Source organism: Neopelma chrysocephalum, unplaced genomic scaffold, assembly GCF_003984885.1.
Source record: "Neopelma chrysocephalum unplaced genomic scaffold, ASM398488v2 Primary Assembly neopelma1_64, whole genome shotgun sequence".
In the NCBI taxonomy this organism is placed as follows: Eukaryota; Metazoa; Chordata; class Aves; order Passeriformes; family Pipridae; genus Neopelma; species Neopelma chrysocephalum.
The window spans coordinates 5,508,508-5,535,674 of NW_020897721.1; the positions used below are offsets into that span (position 1 = coordinate 5,508,508).

Genomic DNA, 27,167 nt, shown 5'->3' on the forward strand with positions numbered 1-27,167 from the left:
CCGCGCGCCGCAACGCCATTGGCTGAGCCGTTGGGGGCGGGTACAAGGGGCGGGGCCATCCCGCACAGGGGTGGCGGGGCCATCGTGCTCAGGGGGCGGGGCGATGGCGCCCAGGGGGCGGGGCGAACGGACTTGGGGGCGGGGCGACGAAGGAGCAGCAGGCGGGTTGTTTGTGTAGGGACGCGCGTTTATGGCGGGGCGGGGGCGGCCGCGGCCCCCCGCGGCTCCCAGCCGCTCATGAGCAGGTAGGACTGGTTGGCGATGTCGGTGCTAGGCAGGCGGCCTCCAGCGTGCTCCGGCGGCGGGCCCGCCTCGCCCCGCGGGCCGGGCAGCACCTCCAGCAGGCAGGGCAGCACGGCCTCCTCCGGCGGCTGCTTCTCGAAGGCGCTGGCCTGGGGGGACACGGAGCGGGGGCTTTGGGGGCTGCCCTTCCAGCTGCCCCCTGGGGCCTCAGCCCTGCCCCAGCCCCTCACCTGGCCGTGCTTGCTGCTCTCCTGGAGGAAGCTGCCCAGGGCACGGTGCAGGTCAGGGACGGGCGGCCAGAGTTTCTGCTTCACGTTACTGGGTACGGGAAAAGGGACATCGAAGGCAAACCCCAGTCTTGGGGTGCCCTGACGCCCCCGTGCAGGGTGCCCAGGCCTGGTGCTGGACCCCCCCTGCCTGCCCCCGGGACAGCCCTTACCTGTAGAGGGAGGGGAAGGTGCACCGCAGCCCCAGGAGCACCGCTGTGAAGAGCAGCGGCACCACCGTAACGCTGGGGATGATCCAGCCTGCATCGGGGGAGGAACGCTGGGGCTGTAGCCCTTCCCAGACTCGCCACCTCTGAGCCCTTCACAGCCCTGTCACCCTCTGCCCGGTGCCTCCCATTCCCATGTCCATCTCCTGCCCCGTGTGGCTCCTCTGGCTGCAGCGCCCACCCCTGCCCTCTCCCTTACCCGCATCGGCCATGGCATCAACCACCACAGGCTCGGACCAGGCGCTCCAGCTGCCCTGGTACCATGGCCCGCTGGGCCGGGCCCGCACCTGGGCCTGGTAGCGGCTGCCTGGCCGGAGGTCCAGGACTTCTTTCCTGGCTGCCCGTGGAACTTGCAGGACCTGCAGGGAGGCACGGCTGCTGTGGGATGGCCAAAGGGGTGTGGGGCCATCCTGCCTGACCCCGTGCAGGCCGTGTGTTGGCAGTGGAGGTGGGCAGGGCTGCTTGGGGTGTCCTGGCCAGGCCTTACCTTCCAGTCATGGCTGTTCTCCATGGCATAGCGGACCTGGTAGTCCAGCTGCTCTGCCAGCACCTCCAGGGGCGGGAGCCACTGCAGGCTCAGACGGCCCTGCGACACTGTTGCCTGCACGAGCTGCGGGGCATCTGTGAGCACTGTTGGTGGTGGGGACGGGGATGTGTCGCTGCCTTGGAATGGGACATGGGACGCTGTGTCCCCTGAGCTGGGCATGGGCAAGGGCAGTGGCCATGGTGGCACTGGGACTCACCAGCCTGGTGTAGCCAGAAGGGCTCCTTGAAGAAGCTGAGCGTGGGCAGCGTCTGGGTCCGGGTGATGTTCACCAGGACGGAGATGGCACTGCCAGCCCTGGGCTGGAAGGTGCAGGTGTGGGTGCCCTGTGCCCCCATGCTCACCTCCTCGCACTGCTGCCATGCAGCTTCCCTGCGTGAGGAGTGGGGAGCCAGTCAGTCCCACCATGGCATCTCCACAGCCAGTGCAGCCTTGCTCATCCTGCACTTGCCTAGGAGAGCTACTGCTGCCTGTAGTCAGAGGTGCAGTGTGTCCAGGAAAGGTGGTGGAGAGGTACGAGGTTGATGGTGGTAGGGCAGGACAGAGCAGGGCATGGGCAGGTGGCACAGTGTGGGATGATGGGACACAGCAGGACCAGTGGTGCCTGGGATGTGCCTGCCTGAGTGCCACATGGCCACCATGCCCCTTACCTTGTGCCAGCCCCGCTGGGAGGTGGCCGGTAGAAGAGCTGGTGGGAGCTGTGGGGCTCTGCGGGATCCCAGGTCCACTCGCAGCGCACATTCTGCAGGTCAGGGGTGCTGCAGCACAGCCCGATGTCTCCTGGGCAGGCGAGAGCCAGGGCGGGGAGGGGGCTGCTTCCTCTTGGCCCCCCAAAACTTGGGGGTGCTGCACCTCGCCTACCCCAGGCCCCCACCCCTCGCAGCCCCAGGCGTGGGTGCCTCCCCGCTGTTCCTGCCAGCACGCCGGCAGAGGGGGTGGCTGCTCACCGGAGGAGCGAGGTGTCTCCGCAGCCACTGCCTGTGACCAGGGCCCCCAGACACCATCCATGGAGGTGCCGTCGGGCTTGCTGCGCACCTGGATGTGGTACCTCACCCCTGGCTGCAGGTCCCGGAGCACCACCCAGGTGTTGGCCTGGACCAGCCCCTGCAGGAGAGGGGCCGGGCTGAGGAGCAGCTGCAGCCCCCAAATCCCCCTGCCCATCCCTGGCCTGTCTGTGTACCTGCCCCACTCCCGGGGAGGCTGTGGCTGCCCCGGCCCTGGGTGTTTGGGTGCTGACGGCTGACTGGATGGAGGGATCCCCAGGGTGTTCCCCACTGGGGTTCCATGTGGTGCTGCAGGGCATCCCTGGGGAGCTGGCAGGGCAGCACTGCACCTCGTAGAGGAAGAAGTTCGGGTAGTCGGCAAGCGGTGGCTGCCACGACACGCAGATCTGCCCTGCAGCCCCAGCCCAGCGGGCTGTGATGTTCACTGGAGGGGCGATGAGACCTGCAAGGAACGTGCCAGTGTGTTTGCCCTCCTGCTGCAGTCCCTGCCTGGGCAACCCCTGGTCCTGCTGGGGGACACTTGGAGGCCCCTCCAAGGCTGTCTCTGTGCCCGGCATGCAGGACACAGGGTGTTGTCAGCCCCCGTGGTGAGCAGAAGGTCAGGGCACCCAGAAGGTCTGGGGACTGTCCTGGTGTCACAGGGTATTACCCAGTAAGAGGGACTCACCCACCGCCTCCACACTGAGCTCCCGCTGGTGCTTTGTCTGGTTTGTGGTGGCATCCAGGACGTGGAGGTGGAGCGGGGTGAAGAGCCGCACATCCTGGCTGGGGAAGACGCAGACATGCCGCTTCCCACCAGCCCCTCGGCGCCACGTGGAGACCACGCATGCTGTGGGCATATCCCTGAGGAATGGAGAGCGGGTTCTTGCAGCACCTCATATGCCTCTTGCCTCGGGCCAATCTGGAGGAAAGGGGATGTGGGGCACAGCACCGAGACCTCAGTGTCACCAGCTCCTTTACTGTGCCACCACCCACTGCAGGACACCATCCCCATGGCACTGAGGGATAGCCAATGTCCCAGCCCTGCTGCAGGGTGTGCAATGGCTGCTGTGTAGCATCTGTGGGCTCTCCACCGTCTCTCCTTGCAGCTGGGAGCCACTGGGATGGCACAGATTGCTGTGGCACCCTGACCCTGCTGCTCCGTGTGCAGGCAAAGGGGAGGCTGGGCTGTGTCCCCACCACCTCCTACCTGCTGTACCAGTAGTAGAAGTGGCACATCCCACTTGTTGCCTCCTCCTCCTCCTCGTTCCAGAAGCAGGTGAGGTCCTCGAAGGAGCGGGAGAAACAGAGGATGTCCTCGGACACCCCTGCCAGCAGTGCAGCATCTGGGAGGAGTGTGGGCATGAAGGAACCCCTGGGCACAAACCTGTCCCCATCCCACCTGCATCCTCCTGCCCCATGCCTGCTGGCCACCTCACCCCTGAGGCCAGGCTGTGTAGGCACCCGGGGCAGCCTGGGCATGGCCGTGGCACAGGTGCCTCCACCAGCTTGGCACGTCGGGGAGGGATGTCGCACACGTTCTGGCTGCTGGCTGGCCCTGGGGTCCTGGCTGTGGCAGGGCTCCTCACCCTCCCTCTGCTCCCCCCTCCTCAGTACGGAGGGTCCTTCAGGACAAACAAACATCCCAAAATAGCCTTGCGGTCGGAGGGGGGCTCAGGGCCCAGCGATCAGGGGGAAGCACCCCTGCCCTGCTCATGCCGGAAGGTGCACGGAAGTGAGATAAGGAGGAGCAGCACCCCAGGGAGAGGGAAAGAGCCTCGGGGCTGGTATGGGGGCATGTGGTCCTGAGCAGGAGGGGATGCCCAAACCCTGGCCCAGGGACTGCAGGGGGCTGTGGGTTTCTCTGCCCCCCTCAGCAAGCCGCCTTCCCTGTAGTCGTGTGGATGAACTGGAGCATCACATCCTGCAGGGTTTCTGTCCCAGACACTGGTGGCTTTGCTGGCCTATGGGCCCCTGCCCCTGTTGTCATGGAAGAGGGGACAGATGCAGATGTGTGATGCACAGGGGTGGTCTCACTGCCCCCAGAACTGCTCCAGCACTCCCTTCTCCCCCACTGCCTCTGCCCTGAGACCTGTCCAGCCCTCTTCCTCCTCATCTTCTTCCTGTCCTTCCTCAGGGGCTGTCCCCAGCTGTGGGACCCAACAAGCCCCCTGCCAGTACCTGGCTCTGCTCCCTGTGCTGAGTGCATCCATTCTCTGCTGTGCACCCTTTACACTGCCAGTTGAGTCCACCCTGGGCCAAGAATAAGTGACAGTCCCCAAATGTCCCTGCCACCTTCTTGGTGCCCTTCTGCTCTCCCTGTCTCTGCTCCTTCCCTGACTCCCCAGTCTTGTTCCTCATTTCCCAGCCTTGTGTTGCCTTCCTCCCCCTGCCCATTGTCCCATCTACCCCACAGCCCCCCCACCTGTTCTTCCCTTTTTGCCCCCCATTTCCCACCCCAGGCCTCGTGCTGGCTCCATGATCCCCCCCCAGCTCTGAGCACCAGGGGATAAGGCGGCCAGGTCCCAGCAGCTCAGTGGCACAGGGACCCATGGCACTGATGGGAGGCCACACTGGTCCTGTGGGCTACCAGAGCATCTTTGCTGCACACAGGCCATGTCTTAGGAATAGTGGCCACCCAGCTCTGCAGCCCACGCCAGCCATGGCACTGCTGCCAAACTCGGGCTCAGGGCATGGGGATGTCACCGAGGCTGTGGGCAGAGAGGATGAGCCCAACCCTGACCCTCCTCCCACTGTCCCTATGGGGGTGACTCAAAACATGCTCTGAAGGCCACCCTGGCCAGACACCCAGGGTGGGTCTGGAGAGATGAGCAGGAGATCAACAGGACTTTGTTCAGTTAATGCTTCTTAATGGTGTTACAGAAAGTGTTAAAGTGGCTAAAGAGGGGCTCAGAGAAAGCATGAGCAGCCCTGAAATGTGACAAAGTCATGAAGTGACTCTGCCAGGTGCAGTGAGCCAGGCTGGGGCCAGGTTGAGGATGCTTGGCAGGGCAAGATCATGGCAAGGCTGGTGCAGTGCCACTGCATTACTCATGGTGCAGAGCTGAGCTGAGAGATGTTAACTTGAATTTTGCTCAAACCCTCATTACATCATAATTATAAGAACTTTTGAGGAGCAGGGAGCCCCTCTGCTACCTGTATGGGACTCGGAGCACCAGTCTGACATCCTCAAGAGGCCCTGGGGCTACCAGGTCCTGCTTGCAGAGAGCAGGGATGTTCCTTTACTCTGAACACCTCAGGGTGTCCCACAGGTGAGAAGGGCACTCCACTGCCCACCCCGAACACCCCCTGCAGACCCTCCTGGGATGCCCCTTCCCCATCCCGCAGATTTTGGCTGTTGTGAGGTGCTCACTGCCCACACCTGACTTGCCAGCTCTTCTCTGGCCCATCCTTTGGGGGAGGAAATATCCCCAAGGACCTACCTTGGGATGTCACCGGCTCGGGGGCTGGCGATGGGCTGCGGAGGCTGAGCAGGATGGCCGGGATCAGCGAGAGCAGCCAGCCCCAGCACAGGCAGGCTGCCATCCTGCAACCCCCGTGCCGGGGCCACACGTGCCGTGCTCGGCCCTTCCCAGCGCCCCGGGAGCTGCTGTGGCTCCTCCAGGCGATACTTTTTATCTGGGAAGTGGTGGTTGTGCAGCTCAGGAAGCCTGGCTGGGGGCTCCCCCCACCTCATCGCCAGCACTTCCCTGTGCCCGAAACCACCACGCCGCAGCCCCTCTGCCGCCAGCCGCAGTGCCAAGGGAGACTGCTCCTATCAGATAGGCGGCATGTCCTGCCCTTGTGGCTACCGGCACGCCGGGGGGCTGGGGTAGGAAGAAAAACAACCCGGAGAAACCAGGGAGGCCCCTGCGTGGGGCAGGGCAGGCTGTCGGGGGCTGCTGCCATGTGGGAGCATGGGACGTGGGACACTGCTCTGGCTCCATTGTGTCCTGTGCCACCTGGAATCTGGTGTGCCCTGGGTCTGCTCTGCCCCCGGCCCCGTGGCTGAGCCGACAGGAGAGGTGCAGGCACGGGGGGCACTGGCAGAGCCCGCACAGTTGCTGGTGGTGCTGGTGCGGGAGCAGGGCCACCATGGGGGTGTCCCATAGTCATGCTCAGCCTTGTGCCAATCCACCACTGCTGCCTGGCATGGGTGGCCGGAGGGTCTCCCACCCTGCCAGGGCACAGCACAGTGGCACAGCCTGGGGGACACCAGCCAGGGCACAAGAAGCCACTTATACGTGTGTCCCCACCATGCCAAGGGGCTGGCTCCTTCTGTTCTCCATATCCCTTTGGGACAGGACCAAATTTTAAATTGTGTGTGGGAGTGAAGATCTCAGTTGGATCCTAAGAAAACCCATCTCCATGGCATGATGAGACCATGGCCTTTCCTGGGGATCATCAGAGTACTCCAGAGGGGACAGGTTTCTGAGGAGTGCCCACCGCAGCAGCAGACCACTGGGCCCCCACATCCTGTTCCACAGTGCTGTCAGCAGGGTAGAGCTGGGTCCCCACCACCACTCCTCTGTACTCAGCTGCCTGTTGCACGATGTTTATTGTCCGTAAGGCAGAGCTGACACCTCCAGAGGGTCACTGCAGAGCTGGAGGCTGTGCACAGCCAAAGCCATCCCTTTGCACCCACCAGGGTGGCCCCATCCCACACCGTCAGGGATGCTCACAGCCCTGCTGGCACCACTTCAGGCCCAGAGCACACTGAGAGTTGCAGGGTGGGCAGATGCTGGGTTGCTGCTTCCCCCTCTTGCCCCAAAGCTTGAGCGTTTGTGTCCATTGGGCTCAGGCTCCTGAGAGCCCCTCTCCTGGCCAATGTGCTGCAAGCACCGTGCTGCTGCTTGTCCTTGGGGGCCATCCCAGCATGTCCCCCAGCAGCGTGGGGCTGTGTGGGTGGCTGATGCCATGGCAGTGTGGCCAGCACACGCTGCGTGGGCAGCCAGGGAGGAGATGGCAGAGTCCTGCTGCAAGGAAGGTGCTCTTGGAAGGGACACCAGCATTTGGCCACTTGGTCCTGGATGGGGATGAGCAGCCCATTGTCCCCACAGCACTGTCCCTGCAGGTTGGTGCCAGCATCACCCCTCTGCACAGTGCCAGTGCAGCCTCACGCCTCCTCGGCCGTGGCATCGATCCCTGCGTAGGTGAAGTTCTCGAACAGGGCCATGTTCACGTAGGCCTGTGGGGCAACACCAGTTAGGAGCCATTTGTGACACTGCCCGCATCTACCTCCTATCCCCACTGCCACACTCACAGGCACTGTGCCCTGGGGAGAGGCAAGAGGGCTCCCAACACCCAAAAAGTGGTACTGGGGTTACCACCACACATGGTGGGTGTCACACAGGTTCTGCCGCTGGCTGTCCCCTCCTCAAGCCCCAAGGGATGCTCCAGCATGTGGACAAGCCCAGCACAGGATGGGCATCTGCCATCACTCACCTTCCTGGCCTCCAGCATGCGGATGAGCTGCATGGAGATCTGGGCAAAGGGCGGGCGCTCGTAGGGGCGGTCACGCCAGCACTGCCGCATCAGCTCGTACCTGGGGGCAGAGAGTTGTGGGTGGCTCAGTGTCCCCAGGGGGAGAGGGGAAAGAAAAGCTCTTTGTGGGAGATGGGGGGAAGCAGGTGGAAAACTAAAGCCCAGGAAGGGTGTTTGCTATGTGAGACCCCAGCTCGTCACACAATGCAGAGGAACCAGGCAGAAGCTACTGCAAGGTGGTGGGAGCCCTGTGGGGGAGTGGGGTCAGGGGTACGTGGGTGCCACGATCAGCTGAGGCTTTGCCCACTTACACCTCGTCGTCGCAGTTACGCGGCTTCTCCATGCGGTAGCCCTGGGGCAGCTTCTCGTAGAGCTCGGCACACGTCATCCCGCAGTACGGTGTCCCTCCTGCAGCCAGAGACACACAGCTGAGGTGGGGACGGTCCCCAGGGTGTCCCCTCCAGGGCTCCAGGAGGACCAGACCTACAGGGACCCGAGTGGAGGCAGGGGACACAGAGAAGTCTTACCCAAGCTGACAATCTCCCATAGCAGGACGCCAAATGACCACCTGAAAGGGCAGATGAGGCTGTGACAGTGCCCAGTCGAGCCCCGCTGATGGGCACGGGACAAAGCCCAGGGTGGTACGGGCAGCCAGGGCTTGGGCTGAGCCAGCAGCTCCCCAGGGAGATGCATCAGCATCACCTCCTGCCCTTGCAGCACCCAGAGCAATGGCATTGCCACGCTGACTGTGCCAGGGAGGGCAGGAGGCAGCCCCAGCCCTGCCCCAGCCCCGGTGCCCCCGCCTACAGGACTTACACATCGCTCTTGGTGGTGTACACGCTGTAGTTCAGGGACTCGATGGCCATCCAGCGAACTGGCAAACGGCCCTGGGGAAGCAGAGAGAGACTGTCAGGGGTGGGGGGATGCCCTGTGGATGGAGGGCAGCTGGTCCCAGAAGGGTAGGTCCTTCACGCTGGTGGTGGGTGTCCTGCCCACCATATTGGTGCACACCCTACGGAGATGCTTCACTCCTGCCTCACCATTGTCTTCTTCACATAGACCTCCTCCCCTCTGGAGAGGCCAAAATCAGCAATCTTGGAGGCCAGGTTTTCTCCCACCAGGATGTTTCTCGCTGCCAGGTCCCTGTGAATGAACTGAAAGGGGCCAGCAGTCAGCAGGAGCCACATGCTCCCTCCTGCTGGCCCCAGGGACCTCATGCCCCCTTGGGGAGCCCCCAGGTGTGGGGGAAGGATGCTCTGAAGAGCTTGCTGGGGATGTACCTGCTTCTCACTCAGGTACTGCATCCCCTTGGCCACATCTGAAGCAAACTGGAGGAGCTGCTGGGAGGTGAGTGTGGAGGCAGTGCCGTGCTCCTTGGCAAAGGCTGGGTCTGTCTCCAAGACTCGGCTTTTGCGGAGGAAGTCGAGGAGGTTTCCGTAGGGAGCGTACTCAATGGCGATGTACAGGTAGCCTGGGGGACAGGAGGCGGTTGGGCTACTGAGGCCTCTCCCCAGAAAAGAGGAATACAGAGCTGGGCAGAGGCTATGGGGCTGGGGAGAGGGGAACAGCCCTCACCCTTGTTCTCGCAGGCACCCAGCAAGTTGATGATGTTGGGGTGATGGCCCAGTTTGCACAGCACCTCCAGCTCCCCAGCGAAGTCCCGATGGTCATTCTCTGAAGCAAACTCTGGAAGCAAAGAAGGGATGGACACCTCAGGCCTACAAGTGCCCTTCCTCTGCTTCTCTGCAAGTGACTCCTGACTCTACTCAGCACGAATATGGCCCAGGATGCACCTTCATCCCTCAGCCCATCCTGCTCGTCTCCCCTGACACTCACCTTTCAGCATCTTGATGGCTGCATTCATTTTCAGACCGTCCTTTTTGATCATGGCCCTGATGACCTGCCCGAAGTTGCCCTCTCCGATCATGTCCTCAAACTTGATGTCTTCCCACTCCAGGATGGGGTAGCTGAGGGGCTCAGGCTGCGGCTTGGGCCGGCGTGTCAAGGTCAGGGTCCCCGAGTTGAACTGCAGGATGGTCTCTTCCCCCTGGCAGATGGGAATGGGTGAGGTTAGAGGCACCGGGCACCCCTCTGCCCATGCGGCAGTCCCGGGAGGGCAGGAGTCGTGGGCAGGGGTGGGCTCCGCACCCTCTCTGTGTGGAAGTGAGGTCTGGCTGCATCCGGACTGGAGGCTACGGAGCGTGACCTGGATTGGGCTGGGACGTGGGGAGCAGGGGACACGGTCCTGGTGGGGCAGGCGGCACTCACCGAGCCAGACTGGTACGTAAAGGTGCGGCGCCGGTGGAAAAAATTCTTCTTGATTAGGAAAAGCGCCAGGAGAGCAAAGAGGATGGTGAGGCAGGTGACGGACACGGAGCCAACGATGGCCAAGAGCAGCTGCTGGTCTATTCCTGCCTGCTCAGTGCTCTGGCTGCCCAGGCTGGGCGGCACGCTCAGCGCTCCTGCCAAAAGGAGGGATGGAGGGTTGTGGTCCCAGGTCAAGCCCTGCCCAACCTGCATGAGTGGCCAAGCACCAAAATAGACATCTTCCACCACCCAGGCACACCATGAAGATACCACAATCACATTCTGAGCTCCTGCTGCCACAGTGATACAGGGGGGAGGGTGTAAGCACCGAGGCCCTGCCTCTGAACCACTGATTTCTGCACCTTCAACCAGATTTGGATCCAGCCACCACCTCCTCCCACACCAGCTCTGCTCTGCTCCTCTAGCCCCTTGCTCCACATCTCCCTCTAGCCATGGCAGAGCCACTCTGTAGGTGCTGTGCTGTCACCATGCCACCCCTGCCCCATCAGGACTAGGAAGAGCAAGTTTTCTGGATGCCCACAAGAGTTTTTGGCTCAGGCTGCTGCTTCAGAGCCACTCTGAGAGGTCACCACAAGCACCTCAGTCATTCTTTGCTGTCCCAGATTCTGAGCCCAAGCTGCAGCAGAGCTGTGAGCCCCCTGCCTGCTGGGACACCCCTCTCACCGTCTCCCAGAGTCTTGGCTTTCAGGGGCTGGCTCCATTCCCCTGGGACATGGGAGTTGGCGCGGACACGAAACTGGTAGCTGGTGCTGGCGTTGAGGCCCCCAATGACCTTGGTGGTTTCGGCGCCGCTGTCAGTGTCAATCCACTGGGGTTCACTGGTGCCCCCCACCTGCTGCAGCTCCACTATGTACTTGGTGATGCCCCCATTGGGGTACTCAGGGACCTGCCAGGAGAGCCTGACAGCGGTGTCAGACACGGAGTCTGCCGAGAGCAACCGCGGGGCAGAGGGCCCTGGGACAAGGAGAGCAGAGCGTCAGTCCCTGTGACGCCTAACTTTGGCTGAACACCTGCTCCTGCTCCTACAAGTCCCAGGACAGGTCTCCTGGTGCTGCAGGGGCTGCTGTGAGGACTAGACCCTGTGGATGGCAATGGCAACCAAAGCTGGGCCAGGTTTGAGGGGCCTCCAGGGACCCTTAGCCCCTGCTTGGATGAGAGGGAGCTGCTCTCCATGTACAACAGTGGAGCAGGACTGTGCTTCCAAATGCTCCCAGCCTCAGAGACTGTCAAGCTAGATGCCTCTGTATTGACTAGCCCTTGTGATGTTTTTTTTTCTTCAGCCCTCCCTCATACACTGTTTTCCCACCACCTCCTCTGAGTCTTCTCCTGCCTGTTCACAACCCTAATCCCAAATCCCCATAGAAAGCTCTTACAAACAGGGAGCAGAGGAAACCTCACATCCCTCAAGCCTGATGCCTACCAGTCCTCTCAACATGTCCCAGCCAGTGCCAAGCCTCACCAAAGGCCTCGTGCATGCCTTCTCTCCTGGTTGCCAGAGAGCTTGGTCAGGCTGATGCTCCACCTTCCCAGAGTCTCCCACCTACGTGGGGGGCTGTGTGCATGTGTGTGTGTGCCCACAGGTGGGAGTGCAGGGCTCCCCAGGCCCTAGTGACCATCCAGCAAAATTACCTGGCAGCAGGGTTAAAGTGAACCAAAGGGAAATATTTTTTTCATGCCAAGTATAATTATATCGAGGAACTTGTGTTGCTACAGAGTGTTGTAAAAGCTGCAAGTATGGACAGGTCCATCAGGATTTGGGCAAGAGTGCAGAGGACAGATCTGTTTGTGAGCGTCACTTGTGATGGCCTGAATGTCATGTTCAGCTTAGGATGTTTCTCAGCTGCTTGGTGCTGGAGGCTGCAGGGTCTAGCAAGGAAAGGAGGACCCATTTTTCCCAAGCAGCAGTTCATGTTCTATCAGAGATGGAATACAGGAGCAGCCAGACCTGGGGATGGTTTCTGTTACAATTATAACTGATTTACCATTGTAATTCCCTGTAATAATTCCCTGTGTTCCACTGGACCCACCTTTGCTGTTGATCATGACCTTATAGGGGTCGGAGGGCGGGCCCAGGCTGGTGCAGTGGTACACCAGCACCTCCAGCCCATACTCCTTGTTGAACTCCAGGTCCCCGAGGCGGGCAGAGAGCACAGAGATGGATGTGATGTTCTTCTCAGAGACCAGGCGCCTTGCAGAGTCAAAGAGGTGGACTATGAAGCCGTGTGCTGGCTCGTGGTTACTTGGCAACTTCCAGTTGACATGAAGCGTGTTTTTCTCTTCTATGGACCAGCCTTCAATCACAGGCTTGACTGTGGGCTCTGCAGGCAAAAACGCAAAACCTCACAGCACATCAGCTCTTGGGCTGCAGACTCTGTGCTGTGAAGAGTTAGGGTCAGGGTCAGGGTCAGGGAGATGGAGGCTCACCAAGGCACTCAGTCACCATGATGGCTTCAGGTCCCTTGCTGCCCTCCCCACCAGCCCCTGGCCGGCTCAGCTGCACCTTGACAATGTAGGCAGTCACCGGCCGGAGGTTCATGAGGGTGATGTTCTCACTGTTGTCGACTGTTGGCCAAGAGGACACATCAAAACCATGCCCACGACCCACAATCTGCCCTACCACCAGGCATTCCCCTCAGCATCACTACAGGGGGCCTGGTATGGAGACCTCTTCCCACCCCAGACCTCCACTGGCTGGGGCACCCATCGCCTCCCACACAGGTCCTACCTGTGCCCCCCAGCCCTGCAGACACATACCCACAATGGATGACCATGCTGAATTGTCATCCTTGGGCTTGTAGAACAGCTTGATGGAGGTGATGGGTCCGTCACCAGAAAAGTAGTCCACGGGTGACACCACGAGCTGGCGGCTCTGCTTGGCCAGCAGCCGGGGGGGGCTCAGGGGCGTTGGTGGCACTGTGGGGGGAAGGAAGGAATGACACTGGTGTGACTGGGAGCAACAAGGAGCAGACTGTGGAGACATCTGCCACCTCTGGACTCCCTCCAGCTTTGTCAGGAAAGTCTTTTATAACCACCCAAACCTGTCTGCTGGCACTGCAGCATATGATGGGAAGCACCCAGTCCAGTCCAGGGGGTTTGGTATTGCCTCACTGTGCTGTCAGCCTCCCCCAGCAACCCTGGCTTATCCTGCTTGTTGCCACCACCCTTTCCTCACCTCGGATGTTGACCTTGACTTTCCGACTGTCCTGGCCCCCGGTTGTGGAGACCCGGCATTCCCAGAGCCCTGTGTCCTCCTTCCTCAGGTGCCGCACCTGGAACTCGCAGGTGATCTGTCCCGGCTCGATGATGGCCTTGATGAGCTGTGGGCACAGAGGGTGCTGTGAGCCCCCCTGCCCAGCCCCCTGGCTCAGCCCCAGGGTCAGCCTGAAGCTGTCCAGCAGCCCTGGGGGAGACAGGTGCTTTTGGGGGAGCTGGCACCACGGAGATGGTGGTGGGGCAAGAGCGCGGGTGGTACCTTGAGCACGGTGCCGTCAGCCTTGCGCAGCTCCACGCTGTCACTGGTGGGCAGTGGGTTGCCAGTGGCCACGCAGCTGACAATGGGCTCTGAGCCCAGGTTGAACTCCAGCTCTGAGGCCAGCTGGATGATCTGGGGGAACCGGTCTGGCACAGAGAAATCAGCGTTAGGGCTGGCCCTGCCCTTCCCCAGGCATGCCAGGCTAGCAGCTGTCCTCAGACCTGGCCACAGCGTGCCAAGGGGCCAGGGAGACAGATGCTGTGTCCAGCCCTCATCCCCACTCAACATGCTGGGCTCAGCAACACTATCAGCACAGCTAATCCTGGGTTGCCAGACCAGATGTTCACCTTCCAGTGCCCTGGTTTCCATAGGGTTGAGGGCTATTTCTGCAGGCAAGGGGTCTTGCTGAACCAGCTGGTGAGGCCAACAGCCATTGGCCCTCCCAGTCACCAGTGAGGAAGGAGCCAGAGATCGCTTGAGGGTGTGGGACGGACACCTGCCACAGCCCCCTGCCAGCCTCACCTGACTTCTCGCAGTGCTGCCCATGCCAGCCTGCCGGGCAGACACAGCCACTGAAGCGGTTACAGCTGCCTCCATTTCGGCAGGTGCACTCCAGGGCACAGTCAGGGCCATAGAATCCGGGGGGACAGGCTGTGGGAAGAGAAGAGCTCGCTGCCACCCCTGGCCACGGCACAGGACCACGGAGACAGAGGCAGCAAGCAGCTGGTGCAGGCAGCAGCACTGCTCAGCCCGTGCCGACCCTCAGACTGGGAGAGGTTTGCACAGGTGCTCCTGGAGAGCAGCCAGACCCTGGAGGAAGCCCAGGCTGGGTGGGAGAGCCGATGGATACCCGTGTTCCCGTACCTTGGTTGCAGCGGGAGCCGCTCCAGCCCGAGGCGCAGGAGCAGCCGTAGGGGTCGGGCAGGCAGAAGCTCAGCCCCCGGCAGCCCTGGGCTCTCTGGCATGTCTCCTGGCAGTTGCGGCCAAACTGCCCTTCCCGGCAGGCTGGAAAAAGAAGCGTGGTTTGCCCTCACCTGCCATTCACCCATGCACTGCTCGGTGCTGGCTTGGGTGCCCCAAGCCCCGTTATCACCACCTCGAGGAGACACAGGACCCCCGTGGATGGTCCAGCCCTGCTCCAGAAACAGAGGGCAGTGCAGGTGGGGGTGCACAGGGGGTGCACGGGGAATTTCTACCCACAGTGCTCGAGTCTGGGGGTGCAGCAGGGCCCCCACGTATGCCCTGGGCACAGCACCTACCTCGCTCACAGCGGGTGCCCATGAACCCTGGAGGGCAGATACATTCACCAACGTGGTCGTGGCAGACGCCGCCGTTCAGGCAGTCGGGACAGTCCTTCTCACAGGACGGTCCCCATTTCTTTGCGGGGCAGGCTGTGGGGAGAGCAGAGTGGGGGACAGGGTGGCACCAGGCCAGAGGGCAGGGTGTGGCTGGCTGTCCCCACGCCCCAGGGAGCCAGGGGACTGCTCACCTCTCACGATGAGGCGGTAGAAGGCACTCCACAGAGGGCTGTCCCCCATGAACGTGGCACTGTAGACACCATTTTCGCTGACGCTGACGTTGGGGAGCGTCAGGACGACGCGGTCACCCTGCACCTCACCCCGGTCTGTGGTCTGGTAGTAGGTACCTGCAAGGGGACAGAGGGTTATCCATGACCTCCCGTGCCTCCAGGGCCAGTGCCAGGCACAAGCTGAGAGTAGCCCCAGCCCTGTGCCTGCTCTCAGGACTACTTGCCATTTCTTTTCCACATAACATCTGTCTCCTTCCTCTTGAGGATCCTGGCAGAGAAGGTGGCTGGCTCAGCAACATTCACAGACTGTGTGGCCTTCACTGGGAAGAGGTGGGCTGCAGAAGGGGAGGAGGAGGAGGAGCAGGTTGAGCAGTAGGGAGACACCCCCGGCACAGCCAAGCACCCACCACATACTTCTCCTGGGATGTCACGACACATCTCCCACTCCTGGGTCCGCTCCTGGATCCAGGACCCCCTCAAGCCTTTGCAGGGGCAGGGCTTCCTTCCTGGCCCCTCCAGTCCCCGTGGGCAGACACCAAGGAATGGGATGGGACACTCTGCCCTCTGACCAGCCCAGCAGCCCCAACATGGGATGCTGGTGGCAGCAGTCTGGGGATGTGACATCTGGGACAAGCTTGCATGGTACACTCTGCCTGCTGCTGGCTGGGGAGGTGTGGAGTGCTGCAGGCAGGGACATCATGGGCAGGTGGGGAGAATTAGGTGTGTGGGACGATGCACACCAGCCCCCAGGAGTGGCCGCCCTGTCACAGCTGTTTCCCTGATTCCCCGGCTGCTGGGGTGTGCAGCAGCACTGAGCTCCTGCAGTATTAATGTGAGTCAGCCAGACCCCAGCTTGAGCACAAACAGGGCTATAAATACCTTAAGGCCTGGGAAACCAAGCCCTGGGCGTGCCAGGACAGACACAAAGGAGGACACAGGCGGCTGCCGGCTTTTGGAGCCTGGCAGGACTCCAGCTTGCATTCACTAGAAGGAGCCACACCGGGTTGGAGCTAAAACACATCCAGCTTGTGTCCCACCCCACTTAGGCCAAGGACAGAGGAAGCAGCACATGCAGCAGGCGCCGGGGAAAGGGCACCGCAGGTCACACTTCTTGGTAAGTTCCCAGAACCGCCTCCCCACCTATCCCTCCAACTGGGATCTTTCTTCACTGGACTTGGCAGTCCCTTGTAAAGGGCACACAGATGTGGCCCCTGTTCTGTCTCACTCCAGCTCACTCCCTGGAACAAGAGCCAACAGTTCCCTAGGGATCTCCAAACACAGCCCTTTGTGTTTGCCCACACCGATTTACCTGTCACTCCATCACTGCAGCCCTCCTAGGGCATGGCTGCTTGTTCACTTCTTTGTGCCCACAATCAGTAACACAAGTCCCTGCAGAGACCTTCTGCCATGCCAGGGGGAGTTGATGGGAACTCCCCCGTGTGACAAGAACCACTCCTTTTCTTGATCTCCCTTCTTTATCCATGCAAAGTTATTTACCCATGCAAAGTTACCCATACCAGTTATTTACCCATGCAAAGACCTCTTCTGCCACCGCCTGGGTGCAAAGTTTCTCTCAAAGAACCTTTGAAAAGGAATTTTCCCAGTTTTCTCCAGGAACCCAAGCAGACTGGAGTCTGCTGGAGTCCACTGGGTCTTCCATAGCATCCTCACTGCTGCCATCCCAGAGACTCTCCCACTGCAAACTCATCTGTCTTTTTCTCAGGGGCCACATAACCACAAATTCTGCTCCTTATTACAGTGTCTGCTAATTTGGTGAGTTCCAGTCTGGGTTTACAGGCCTCTAACTCACTACCCAGAAGCTTTCAGGAAAGGCTGGTGTCCCACGGGCAGTGGCTCACTGCATGCCTGACAATGTTGTGCTGCTCTGTTCCGCTATTTATCGCCTGTCTCCTGCTATCAACACTGCCATTTCAGACAGATCACCCAGCAAGTTTCCCCAGCTTCTCTATTGTGCACATGGATGCAAAACTAAAAGAAGTTTGGTTTTCTGTAATTGTTTTTCTGAGTGTCTTTCTGCTCTGCATATTGTCACAAATAGTTTACTGCCAGATGTAAACATTTCTGCAATTACTCCTCAGGATCTCTTTGGTCTACTTTACTTTGTTTTCATAGCAAAGCTTCCAAAATTTATCTTACTTCTTATGTTTTTGACCTTTCAGGAGGTGCCAGCTTTCCTCTAACAGCATTCTCCACCCACTGTTTCAAAGCCCTGGCCTGCCTGGTTGTGCTCTCAGGCTAAACAGGGGAGATGACACATGCCAAGCCCCCACAGTGGGTTCTGTACCCAGCCCTCCTGCCCCCTGCAAACATGTAATTTTTTTGCTTACTATTTCCTTTTTTTTTTATCTCTTCCTCCTCTAAATGGAGCAACGGCAGCTTCTTTGGAACTTGTAAAAGAGACACCTTTTTGGCACTTGTAACTCCCACAGGGGCTTGAGCCCAGGCACCGACCAGCACCATTTTGGCCTGGCTATCTCACCCCAGGAATGGGGGGCTGGCTGGGACCACCCCTCCATGGGAAAACACTGTCACACCAATGGAGACCCAAAACCAGCACCTCCATCTATGATTTAATCTGGTGGTGAAGAGCCCCCCCATACTCCTCACCCCCCACTGCTGGCTATGCCTCCCACACTGTCTCTGTTTGCCTCTGCTTCACTTCCTCAGCACCTCTGTGTCTCTTTGGTTGCTCAGACCAGCCTGCTCTATTTCCAACAGGACCACTGCCATTTTTAGCTTGAGCCTCTGACCGAAGGCACAGGCTGGGCCCTGCTCCTTGGGGGATGCTTGGACCCCACCAGCAGCCTCTGTACCCCAGCTTGGAGACACTAGAGCTGCTTGCTGAAGCTGTGTTTTAACACAGGGGAAACTTTTATCCTCTCCTCTTATTCTCAGCAAAAGGTCAACTGTTTTAGCTAAACTTACGAAAAAAGAGCTAAAAAGAATCCTGAGGCAAACACCTATCACAGAAAATCTCAGTCCTTATAGTTTTGCAAAGTCTCAAGCACAGAGGGAGCAGAGGTTGGAGGGGCAGTGTGGGAAAGTGCTGCCCCAGGTGGTATCTCTGCTACTAGCCAGGCCAGGGCTTTCGAGTTATATGGCCCAAATGGGAGTGGGAGATGAGCCCAGCACTGCTCTTGCCTACAGTGCACCCTGGCAATGCCTCTCAGCAAGGCCCACTGCTGGAGCAGTGACATGCTGCAGCTGGATGGTGTTTGTCAAGCTCCTGGGAGGCTGCCGAAGATATGCCCTGGCATTACCTCCTCCCTGTGAGCCTGCGGTGGAGACATGGGCTGGCACAACTCCGAAGGGCTGCCCCCCGCTCTGGTTAATGATTTCCAGACCCCACAACCTCCTCCAAGGGCGCCCAGCTTCCTTTTGGACCTTGCCCTGCTCCTAGGCACCATTATGAATCCAGACGGCTCCTCCGTAGGGCTTGCTCACTCTCCTCCAGCTGAACATTGTTCCCATCTCCACCCCGCCCGTGCTGGTGGACTCCAAACCTCACCACTGTCCCCCCACCACACTGGCTGGCATTGGGAGCAAAGCTCCCACGTGCAGGGAGCTCCCACGTGCACCCAGCTGGCAGGCAGGGCGTGCCCGCTGCCCCCCAGCCACTTACCATTGTGGCTGTTGTGCACATAGACCACCTGTGCCTGCTCGGTCGGGGTGCGCCCCAGGCAGTAAAGGATCCCCACCAGGTCGGCCATGGAGAAGCCCCTGGCCTGCACGTGGTTGCTGCGGTTGCGGTAGTTCTGAAAGCCCGTTTTGGGGTGCGTCATCACGATCTTGTTCTCCCGCTCAATCTGCAGGTAGCTCACGTCGTGCTCCCCCATGACACAGGAGAGGAAGAAGTCGGAGTGGGACAGGCTCTGCACATTGGCGATCAGGGTGATGTCCAGGATGGCCCCTGGGGTGGGGGAGTACGAGGGCACTTCACAGCTGGACAAGGGCACAGCCATCCCAGCCCTGCCTCGGGACCACTTCCCGTCACCCAGATGTCACCCCATTTCTGGGACATTTTTGCTGCCCCCAGCCCAGGAGGCACAGCCAGGGCACAGCAAGGTGTGTTGCAGACCCATTGGGGTGACAGAGTGGGAATTTCCACTCTCCTTTTGGAGATCCCGACTGTCTCAGCTCCCCACCATGAGTGAAGCTTGCATCCGAACGGGGGCCTTGGGGTGCCTGTCCTCCCATGCTGGGCAGAGGCAGGCAAGGGGGGGCACCGCTGGCCTCAGGTCTCTCAATGGCTGATCACAAAGGGGTATTTCTTCCCTCCAAACCCTGCTCTGATGGCACCACTGAGCTCCCACAGCTCCCTCATCCCACCAAGCCTCCCTGGGGCCGGGGCTGCTCACTGGGGCAGAGGGAAAGGCGCTATTTACCTGCCAGGCGTGGGAGGAGAAGCAGAAGATAAACCTGGAGTCCCATGTCCTTGGAGCGTGTTCTGAATCTGGCAGAGGTCAGAAAATCTCCAGCATGTCCCAGCCAACGGGGGTCAGCGCTGGAGGCTGTGGCTGCCTAGAGGCTCCAAGTAAGCGGCACCTCAGGACCCCTGCCCCCTGCCCGTGCCCCCCATCTTGCTTCCACGCTGCTGCTTGACATCCAGGGCAGCCGAGACCACCTTCTCTGGTGCATAGCCTGGGCACGGAGAGAAAGATGCCTCTGTTCCTGCTTGCTCAGTGGCCAGCCGCCCACTCCTCCAGGGCTAGGGCTGTGTGATCAGCATTCCCTGAGCCATGCTGAACCCCCAGCCCGCCAGGAGGTGCCTCACGCCCCAGCCCAGCCAGGCGGCAGCATCCCCATCCCCTCGGTGCAGCCCCGCGGCTGATGGCTGTGGGAAGGGCTCTCTGGAGCAGGGAAAGGAAAGGGGCCAAGGGGCCGTGGCTGGTGGCGGCGGCGGAGCCAAATCCTGTTTCCCATGCGGCGTTTCCTGCTCTCCACCCATTGTTTGGAGACAGCCCTGACTCCAGGAGCCGGCGGGAGCTGCCCTGCACGGCTGTCCCCCGGGGAGCGGCGTGCGGCGGAGCTGAGGCCGCGCACACCTCGCAGGCCTCGGCCTCCCGCCGACACGGGCCGGGTGCCGAAGAGCGGCCACACCTGGGCTCCGTGTGCCGGGCAGGACTCACTCCTGCAGTGGCCCATCAAGGGAACACTGCCCGGGCTGAAAGGGGCTGAGTGGGAGCACAGGCAAGGCAACAAAAATCCAGCCAGCCCACACCGCAGGGTGGCCTCTGCCCAGGCAGAAAACCCTCCATGTTGCCGTAAACATGTCTGGGAGGAAGCGGAAAGTGGCGGAAAACCTGGCTTTCCCTGAGTGCTTTCCCATGCACGGTGCTGGCACGGACACGGCACAGCACGACCTTGCTGCCCCCACAGCCCCAGAGGGTCTCAGTCCCGGCCTTCCAGGGAGGCTGTGCCAGACACCGGTGGGGTCCGGGCTCGTTGCCTGGCAAACAAAAAGCATTCCCTGGGAAATCACCGTAAGCTTCACCCGCCAAACCCAGTGCTGCTTCACAAATCGAACTGTTCCCATATGAAACCCAGGGCTGCCAGGGAGCGAGCCTCATGTTTTGGTGTAGCATGAGCCCATGCTGTATCCGGCCAAAAATCTAAAGCACACATGGAGAGGAAAGGGAAATCCATTCATCGCTTCCGACTATTTACAGAGTGCTCTGGGGCCACGCAGTGCCCATGGCATGCTGAGGGAGGGATGGCAGTGGGCAGGGGCTCCCCCAGTGCAGCCACTCCGCAGCAGGAGGGATGGGGAGGATCCGACAAGGATGAACACCAGTTGCAGCTGACCCCATTTGCCTGGAAAACAAAGCATGGTGCTTTGTCATGGGCTATGCATGGGCAAGGGATTGTTTTTAGGAGACCCCCTGGGCACTTGAGGCACAACCACAATGTAAAGGCAGAGCACAAGGCCATCCCACAGCAGGATGTGCAGAGGGTGGGCAGCTGGGGTGGTCCCTCTTGCTGTTAGTGTCTTCCTGGGGAACCCCACATCCCCATTTTCCTCATCAACCCCAAGCTCATTTGCAAGTGCATTTGGACTCATGTGCACACTCAGTAAAGAGGACAGATACAGGAATAGATAGGTAAATGGTTTCTTCCCCTTGTTTACTGGCTGTAGAGGACAGTCATGCTCAGAACCATAAGCACCATCGTGCCCCTGCATGTTTACATGTGCTGTGCCTGGGGAATCATCTCATTCTGTGCTCGCCTGGTAGCTGTGAGGGAGTGCATAACACAGAGCCTGAGTTACGATTCACTCTGTGAAATGTTCTCTGTCATGAGGATCTATTTGAGAATGGGATCTATTTGAGAAAGAACACACACACTTTATGGGAAGGCTTTGAGACCATAGGCTCCGCAGTGTGCTCCTCCAGGGAGCACAGTGTGGCCCCTGTGGCTGCCCGAGGGGAGCCCGTGCAGTGCTTTGCCTTTTTGGGGAATGGGAGCCACTTTGGGGTCACTCTCTGCACCAGGCGATGCCCAGGGGATCTCAAGGATCCATTGAGGGATCTGACCCAAGCTGATTTGTCCACTTGCTTTTTTTTTCTAGGAGCACCTGGATAAGACCTGTGCTGTCTGTGCAGATCCCTTAGGTTGGAGGTAGGCTGAGATACCTCTCTGGGGAGCTTTGTGGAGATGCTCAACCAGGACCCTACAGCTTATAAATCTCCAGAGGAGGAACCAGAGAGATAGGTACAGCTGAGCACAGCCAGAGCAGCTCCTCACACGTGCTCTCCTGTAACATGGAAAACTCCAGTTGCCCAACTCACAGCACACTGAAAGCACCTGAATTTCTGCTGAATTTTTAGACCTCAACTTTTTTTGCTGAATCATGACGGACTAAAAAAAAACCCCAAAGACTGATAAAAATACTCCTTTTTGTTATCATTTGCACGTTCTAATGCACGGCACCACATGCCAGAAACCATAACGCACCGATACGTTTCCTGATAGGAAATGCAAACGCCCTGCAAATCCACTGAGGGACTGGGCTGCCCCAGCAACATTTTCTAGCCCTGCTTCTCTAGATGCTTCTTTTGTTTTACATGTGCAGTGGGGCCTGGGGAGGCCACACAAGCTGGGCTAAGGGCTGCTGCCACCAGATGTAGGAGCATCCCAGGAGCAGGGTGGCCGAGCATCCCCAGCCCACCTGGTGGCATTGGCAGGGCAACTGGGGAGCAGGAGCTGCCTGGCTGTGTTGGCATCCAGCACATGCTTACAGGATGAAGGACAGGCTGCTGGGAAGCCCTCTCCCTGAGGAAAGGGTGGGACATGTGGTTGTGGAGAAGCCCTTTGGCAGCTGGGGGAAGAGGGGCCGCCCTGTCCCCGTCACCGATGGGTGGAAACTGTGGCTCCTCAGTGCTCTTGTTGGCAGGCGGCTTCCTGTCACTGAGCAGGAGTGGGACCAGGGAAGAGAGCCTGGGGCTCCCTCTTCCTGCAGAGGCAAAGCCTGGAGCAGGTGCTGCCAGCACTTCCCCTGCCTGGGCTGTGGCTCTGCCAGCCCTCGCCCACTCACCTGCCCCAGCACCCGTGGGCATGGGAGCAGATCTCTCACCCAACCTTGCACCAACAAACACCCATGAGATGCTGCTTTGACAAGATTTCCCAGACTTTCACTGACTCCATGGCAGGTCTGCAAGGGGGGGTGCTGGAGGTGGTGGGGCACTCCCATTCTCTGGGACCTTCACAGCCAGGTGCTGCTCACTGAGCTGCTGCTGGGCCCAGACACCTGCCAGTTTGCTGCATGTTTTAAACACCTTTCTGCCTGAATCTCAATAAGACTTTTATTTTCCTATAGGACACTTTCCTGCTGCCTCAGCCCCAGCTTGTCTGTCTGAGGCTGGCTGTGTGCTCCTGCCCTGGGTGTGTGGAGCCAGGACACAGCAGCCAGCACAGCACCTGGGCCAGGCTCAGGCTGCTCTCCTTGAGCACAGCATCTCGGGGCAGATGCCACAGAGGTGCTTCCTCCCCCTCCTTTGGCCCCCCAGCACCTCCCAGTGTCCTGCTCCCACCCAGGCAGTCCCATGGCATCCCATGGTCCACCAGGCAGATGCTGGTGGTCCCCTGGTCACCGATCACAGGAGGCCACAGGGGTGGGAGGTGGCGGGGTGCGGTGGTTAATGTGTAACTGGCACTGCCACCTTTCACCCGCGCCCAGCTCGGGAGGGAGTGGGGCAGGGCAGCAGACAGGCTGGCTCCCAGGCTCTGGTGGTCTGCAGGGCTGTGCCACCAGGCTGCAGGGGCTCGGTGGGGGCCCTGGGCCGTGCGGCCGCGGCCACACCTCGCCCACCACAGCCGGCTCTGCCGGCTTCCCGGCTTTCCCTGAAACTTGTTTTTCTGCCCGGACGTTTCCTGGAGCCAAATGGCTCCTGCCTGCCTGCTCGGGGTCTGCAGCCTCCTCTGTGCCTGGGCAGTGGTGACAGGACATCCCTGCAGCCTTGACCACCAGGTAGGAGGGCAGAGGGGGCTCTGGTGTGGGCAGCAGTTGGGGGTGGGCAGGGGAACCCTGCTCCTGGTCCTGCCAGCACAGCTGGGGTGCCCACAGGGCAGCAGAGCCTGGCAGGTAGCTCTTGGTCTGCACAGATCAAGAAAAGATGAGCAGTGAAAACCCATGGGAGCCAGTGGAGTTAACTGGGAGATGTGCTGTGCCAGTGGCCACCAGCCACAGGGGTGGTTCACCCACACCTAGAGCCTGGCTGTCCTGCTCCCAGCCTCAGGCTGAACACATTGTCCAGCCTGTTCACCAGAGCACACAACCTGTTCACCAGAGCATGGCAGGGCTGACAAAGCCTCATCTGAGCCATGGATGCTTGGTGCAGGTGCCCACAGCTCTGCAGCCCAGCTGGCTGCCTGCCTGCCCTTCCAATGGGCAGGGCTCGCCTGCTTCCTTGCCCAGCTGGGAGGATGCCCTTGTGTCATGGTTTTCCCCCCAGCCCTGCATGCTCCTCCTTTACTCCTTCTGTCAGCTGCTCTCAGTCCTGGGCTGTCCTGCTCATCTTTCTCTATTTATTCAGGCCCACACCAATCTGGCAGCTCATGTGTTTTTTGTGAACTTGCTTGTGTCTTTGCTTTTCATAAATTCTGCAAGAATAATTAATTTGAACTTCTGGGGAGTCTCACTCTAGAGATACTCCCCAGCAAGGACAGCCCATCTCAGACAGTAGCTCTTTTCCCAGGGATGGGCCGACTGCAGTGGGAAGAGCCTTCAGCACACTCCAAGCTCCCTTCCAAGAAACATCACCAGTTTGGACCTCTCCTTCAACTCCTTGGTCGTGCCCCGTGACAGGACTCTCCTGATGCATTTCCCTTCCCTGCGCTCTCTCAACCTCTCTAGCAATGCCATGCCAACGCTGAGTCCAGCAACCTTCTCCAACCTCAGGGAGCTGCATCTGCTGGACCTGAGCAGCTGCAGCATCACCTCCCTCCACACGGACACTTTCCAGGGCCTGGGAAACTTGCACACGCTGCTCCTACGAAACAACAGCTTGCGAGAGCTTGATGTCCCTTTCCTCCTGCCACTGAAGGCTCTTTTCCACCTGGACCTGCAGCACAATGAGCTGGTCTCCGTGGACACTTGGAGCCTGCAGCTGATGGAGACAGTCCCGCAGGTCCGTCTGGAAGGGAACCCCTGGGTCTGCGACTGCACCGTGCACCCCCTGCAGCAGTGGCTGCAGCGCAGGAAAGGTGAGCAGATGGGGCGGGTGGCAGGAGAGGTGTCGGGCAGGAGGAACCCTGGGTTAGGGGTCCTGCTTGATCCTTTCACTCCGACCCCTGGACAGGCTCTGAGATGGCTCTCCAGGGACCTAGCAGGATAATTTAGTCACTCTTCCAGGAAAAGGGCTGCATGTACACTTCAGCCACTAAATCCATCTTTATGTAACTTTATGGAGTGACCACATTTTCAAAAGCTGCAGAGGGCTTGGCAGCTCTTCCTGTGGAGCCAGATCAGGCTCCAACCATCTGAGCTCGGCTCCCATCATCTGAGCTCGGCTTCCAGGGCAAAGCAGTGCAATTCCTATCAGTATCCATGATTTTGGCATTATTCAATTAAAAGGAGCCTGCTAATCACAGTCACACACTTGCACAGTTCCTTGGTCAGGGAATTTTTCCTTTGATTGTGTCTTGCAATATGCTGAGGGCTGGTGAGGCTGGAGGGCAGAGCCAGGAGCACTTTGCAACGCATCCCATCCACCCAGGAGCAAGCAGGGATCACCTTCTCTAAACTGGGAGGGGGTGGGTGAAGCCCCCTGTCTCACCTTAGCCCACTTGTCCCCCAGCCATGCAGGTGACCTGCGTGTCGCCCCCGGGGCTGCGGGGCCAGGAGATCGCAGCTCTGGATTCCCAGGACCTGGGCTGCCGGATGAGGCACCGGTTTCCTCGTGCGCTCAGCACGGCACAGCAGATCACAGCGACCCAGAACGACAGTAAGTTGTGCAGATTCAGAGTTGTCTGTAAGGTCTAGCTCCCTCCTGCCCTCTGTCCCACTGGAGGGACCGCAGATGGAGACACAGTGCAGATGCAGTGGCTTGGTGGGGAGGGTGGTCACCACCTGGAGGTGTTTGCTGGCTTCATGACAGAAAAGTTAGCAGGTGCCCCAAAGCCACATGGAGCACAGACTCCACAGCGGTGGGCAACAGTGTCAGAGAGCTGTCAGGCAGTTTTGCCCCCAGTGCTCACACACCCTTGGTGAAGAGCATTTATATTGCTCCTAAGGAAAGCAATCCAGTGCTGGCTGCACCCTGCAGACAGGCACAGGGCTGGCGGATGGGGAGCACTGGGTGTGCCACAGGTTGACCATGTGCCTTCCCTGCACCACAGCCACCGCTACCACGCTGCCTGCCACCGGGAAGGGGGGAAGGAGCTGGCCATACCTGGTGGGATTCCTGGTGACAGCAGTCGGCATCTCCATCCTGATCGCACTGGCTGCCAAGTGCAAGCTCGTCCACAAGAACTTCGCCAGCTACCGCCACCGACCGCTGCCTGAAATCAGCTCCATCGGAGGCAGCCCCATGGAGGACAGCAGCAGCTGGGACAGGGGCTCCGTGCAAGCTGACCTGCAAGCTGAGGATGATGATGGCTTCATCGAGGACAACTACATCCAGCCCAGCGAGCAGCTGCCAGACAAACAGGAGCGGGACTCGCATCTCTCCATCTGAGCTCACAACTCAGCCACCACTGCTGCAGCCTCTTGTCATCTCCGTAGCTCCATCCCCTTGGCTTTTGCCCCCACACGTTAGGGGCAGGAGGAAAGAAGCAGAGAGGAGGGGAGAGAGGGATGGGCAGCGAATGGTGATGGAGGCTGAAGGCAGCTAGCCCCACAGTGCCCCAGCATGACACCAACAGGCTGCACTGTCACAGGGACACCAGACCTGCTGCTGCTTTCCCAGCCTTGCTCAGATGCTGAGGATGAAGGACATGGTTCCCATTGTGCCCAGGAAGCCTGGTGCAGTGGGAAGAGGACCCTGCCCTGGTGCTCTCTGCGGGGTCTTGGGCACTGGCCCCACTGCACCAGACCCAGCCCTGCTCTGTCCCTCAATGCGTTGTCGCTCTGGGGTGTGATTAAAGCATGATTTAGCCCTGCCTCTGCCTGCAATGGTTTGTTGGGACTCTCCCCGTGGCAGTGCTGGGAGGAGACCCCCAGCCCCACAGCTGGGGTGTGGCTTTTTCGCATGTGCTTTCAAGGACCATAAATACTTTCCTTGTTAACTGCGGCAGTGAGAGAACAGGTTGGTGGCACCAGTGCTCTTGTGCAGACCGATCTGTCACCTGCTGTGGTGCAGGCAGCCCTGGGACATTGTCACAGTGTTTCTGGGCACGTCTCTCCAGCGTTGCTTCCCAGTGTTAGATGGGATGACCTCAGAGGTCTCTTCCAACCTAAATGATTCTGTGAATCTGTGATTCCCACTGTAGCCCTTCTTCCTTTTCTCTCTTCCCTCTCCAGCAAGACATGCTGAAAGACACTTACCTTTCCCCTGTCAGCTCTGCAGAGCTGAGCAGATTTTTCAGTGGTGCCAGTTGCAGTGTCAGGCAGCCACACACGCTGGGGCGAGACG

At 59.9% G+C, this 27,167-nt stretch overlaps 3 protein-coding genes across 4 annotated transcripts; 1 reads left to right on the forward strand and 2 right to left on the reverse strand.

Moving 5' to 3' along the window:
• Positions 1-188: 188 nt before the first annotated feature.
• On the reverse strand, positions 189-5,968 carry MPL (MPL proto-oncogene, thrombopoietin receptor). The gene is given in 12 exon segments (XM_027683198.1): positions 189-392; positions 474-561; positions 683-770; positions 936-1,095; positions 1,224-1,366; positions 1,480-1,652; positions 1,931-2,121; positions 2,124-2,384; positions 2,461-2,726; positions 2,952-3,127; positions 3,474-3,609; positions 5,707-5,968. Coding segments are annotated over 12 exon segments (1,989 nt in total). The 5' UTR covers positions 5,810-5,968.
• A 774-nt stretch (positions 5,969-6,742) lies between these two features.
• TIE1 (tyrosine kinase with immunoglobulin like and EGF like domains 1) lies at positions 6,743-20,275 on the reverse strand. 2 transcript variants are annotated; one of them, XM_027683196.1, is made up of 23 exons: positions 19,482-20,275; positions 18,719-19,006; positions 15,300-15,410; positions 15,037-15,192; positions 14,807-14,938; positions 14,412-14,552; positions 14,070-14,198; positions 13,548-13,693; positions 13,248-13,392; positions 12,830-12,988; positions 12,500-12,637; positions 12,103-12,393; positions 10,739-11,029; positions 9,896-10,209; positions 9,584-9,794; positions 9,323-9,433; positions 9,028-9,218; positions 8,788-8,901; positions 8,564-8,634; positions 8,275-8,315; positions 8,059-8,155; positions 7,709-7,808; positions 6,743-7,451 (listed from the first exon to the last, which is right to left on the reverse strand). In XM_027683196.1, the coding sequence occupies exons 1-23, from the start codon at positions 19,525-19,527 to the stop codon at positions 7,380-7,382; spliced, it is 3,495 nt and encodes a 1,164-aa protein (XP_027538997.1). In that variant the 5' UTR covers positions 19,528-20,275; the 3' UTR covers positions 6,743-7,379. The 2 variants fall into 2 exon arrangements, with proteins under 2 accessions (XP_027538997.1, XP_027538998.1); XM_027683197.1 differs by having other exon boundaries at positions 10,016-10,209; positions 19,482-20,274.
• A 3,001-nt stretch (positions 20,276-23,276) lies between these two features.
• Positions 23,277-26,694, forward strand: CUNH1orf210 (chromosome unknown C1orf210 homolog). The gene is made up of 4 exons (XM_027683306.1): positions 23,277-23,563; positions 24,291-24,798; positions 25,392-25,538; positions 25,933-26,694. Exons 1-4 carry the CDS (start codon positions 23,477-23,479, stop codon positions 26,268-26,270), a joined length of 1,080 nt encoding a protein of 359 aa, XP_027539107.1. The 5' UTR covers positions 23,277-23,476; the 3' UTR covers positions 26,271-26,694.
• Positions 26,695-27,167: the final 473 nt, after the last annotated feature.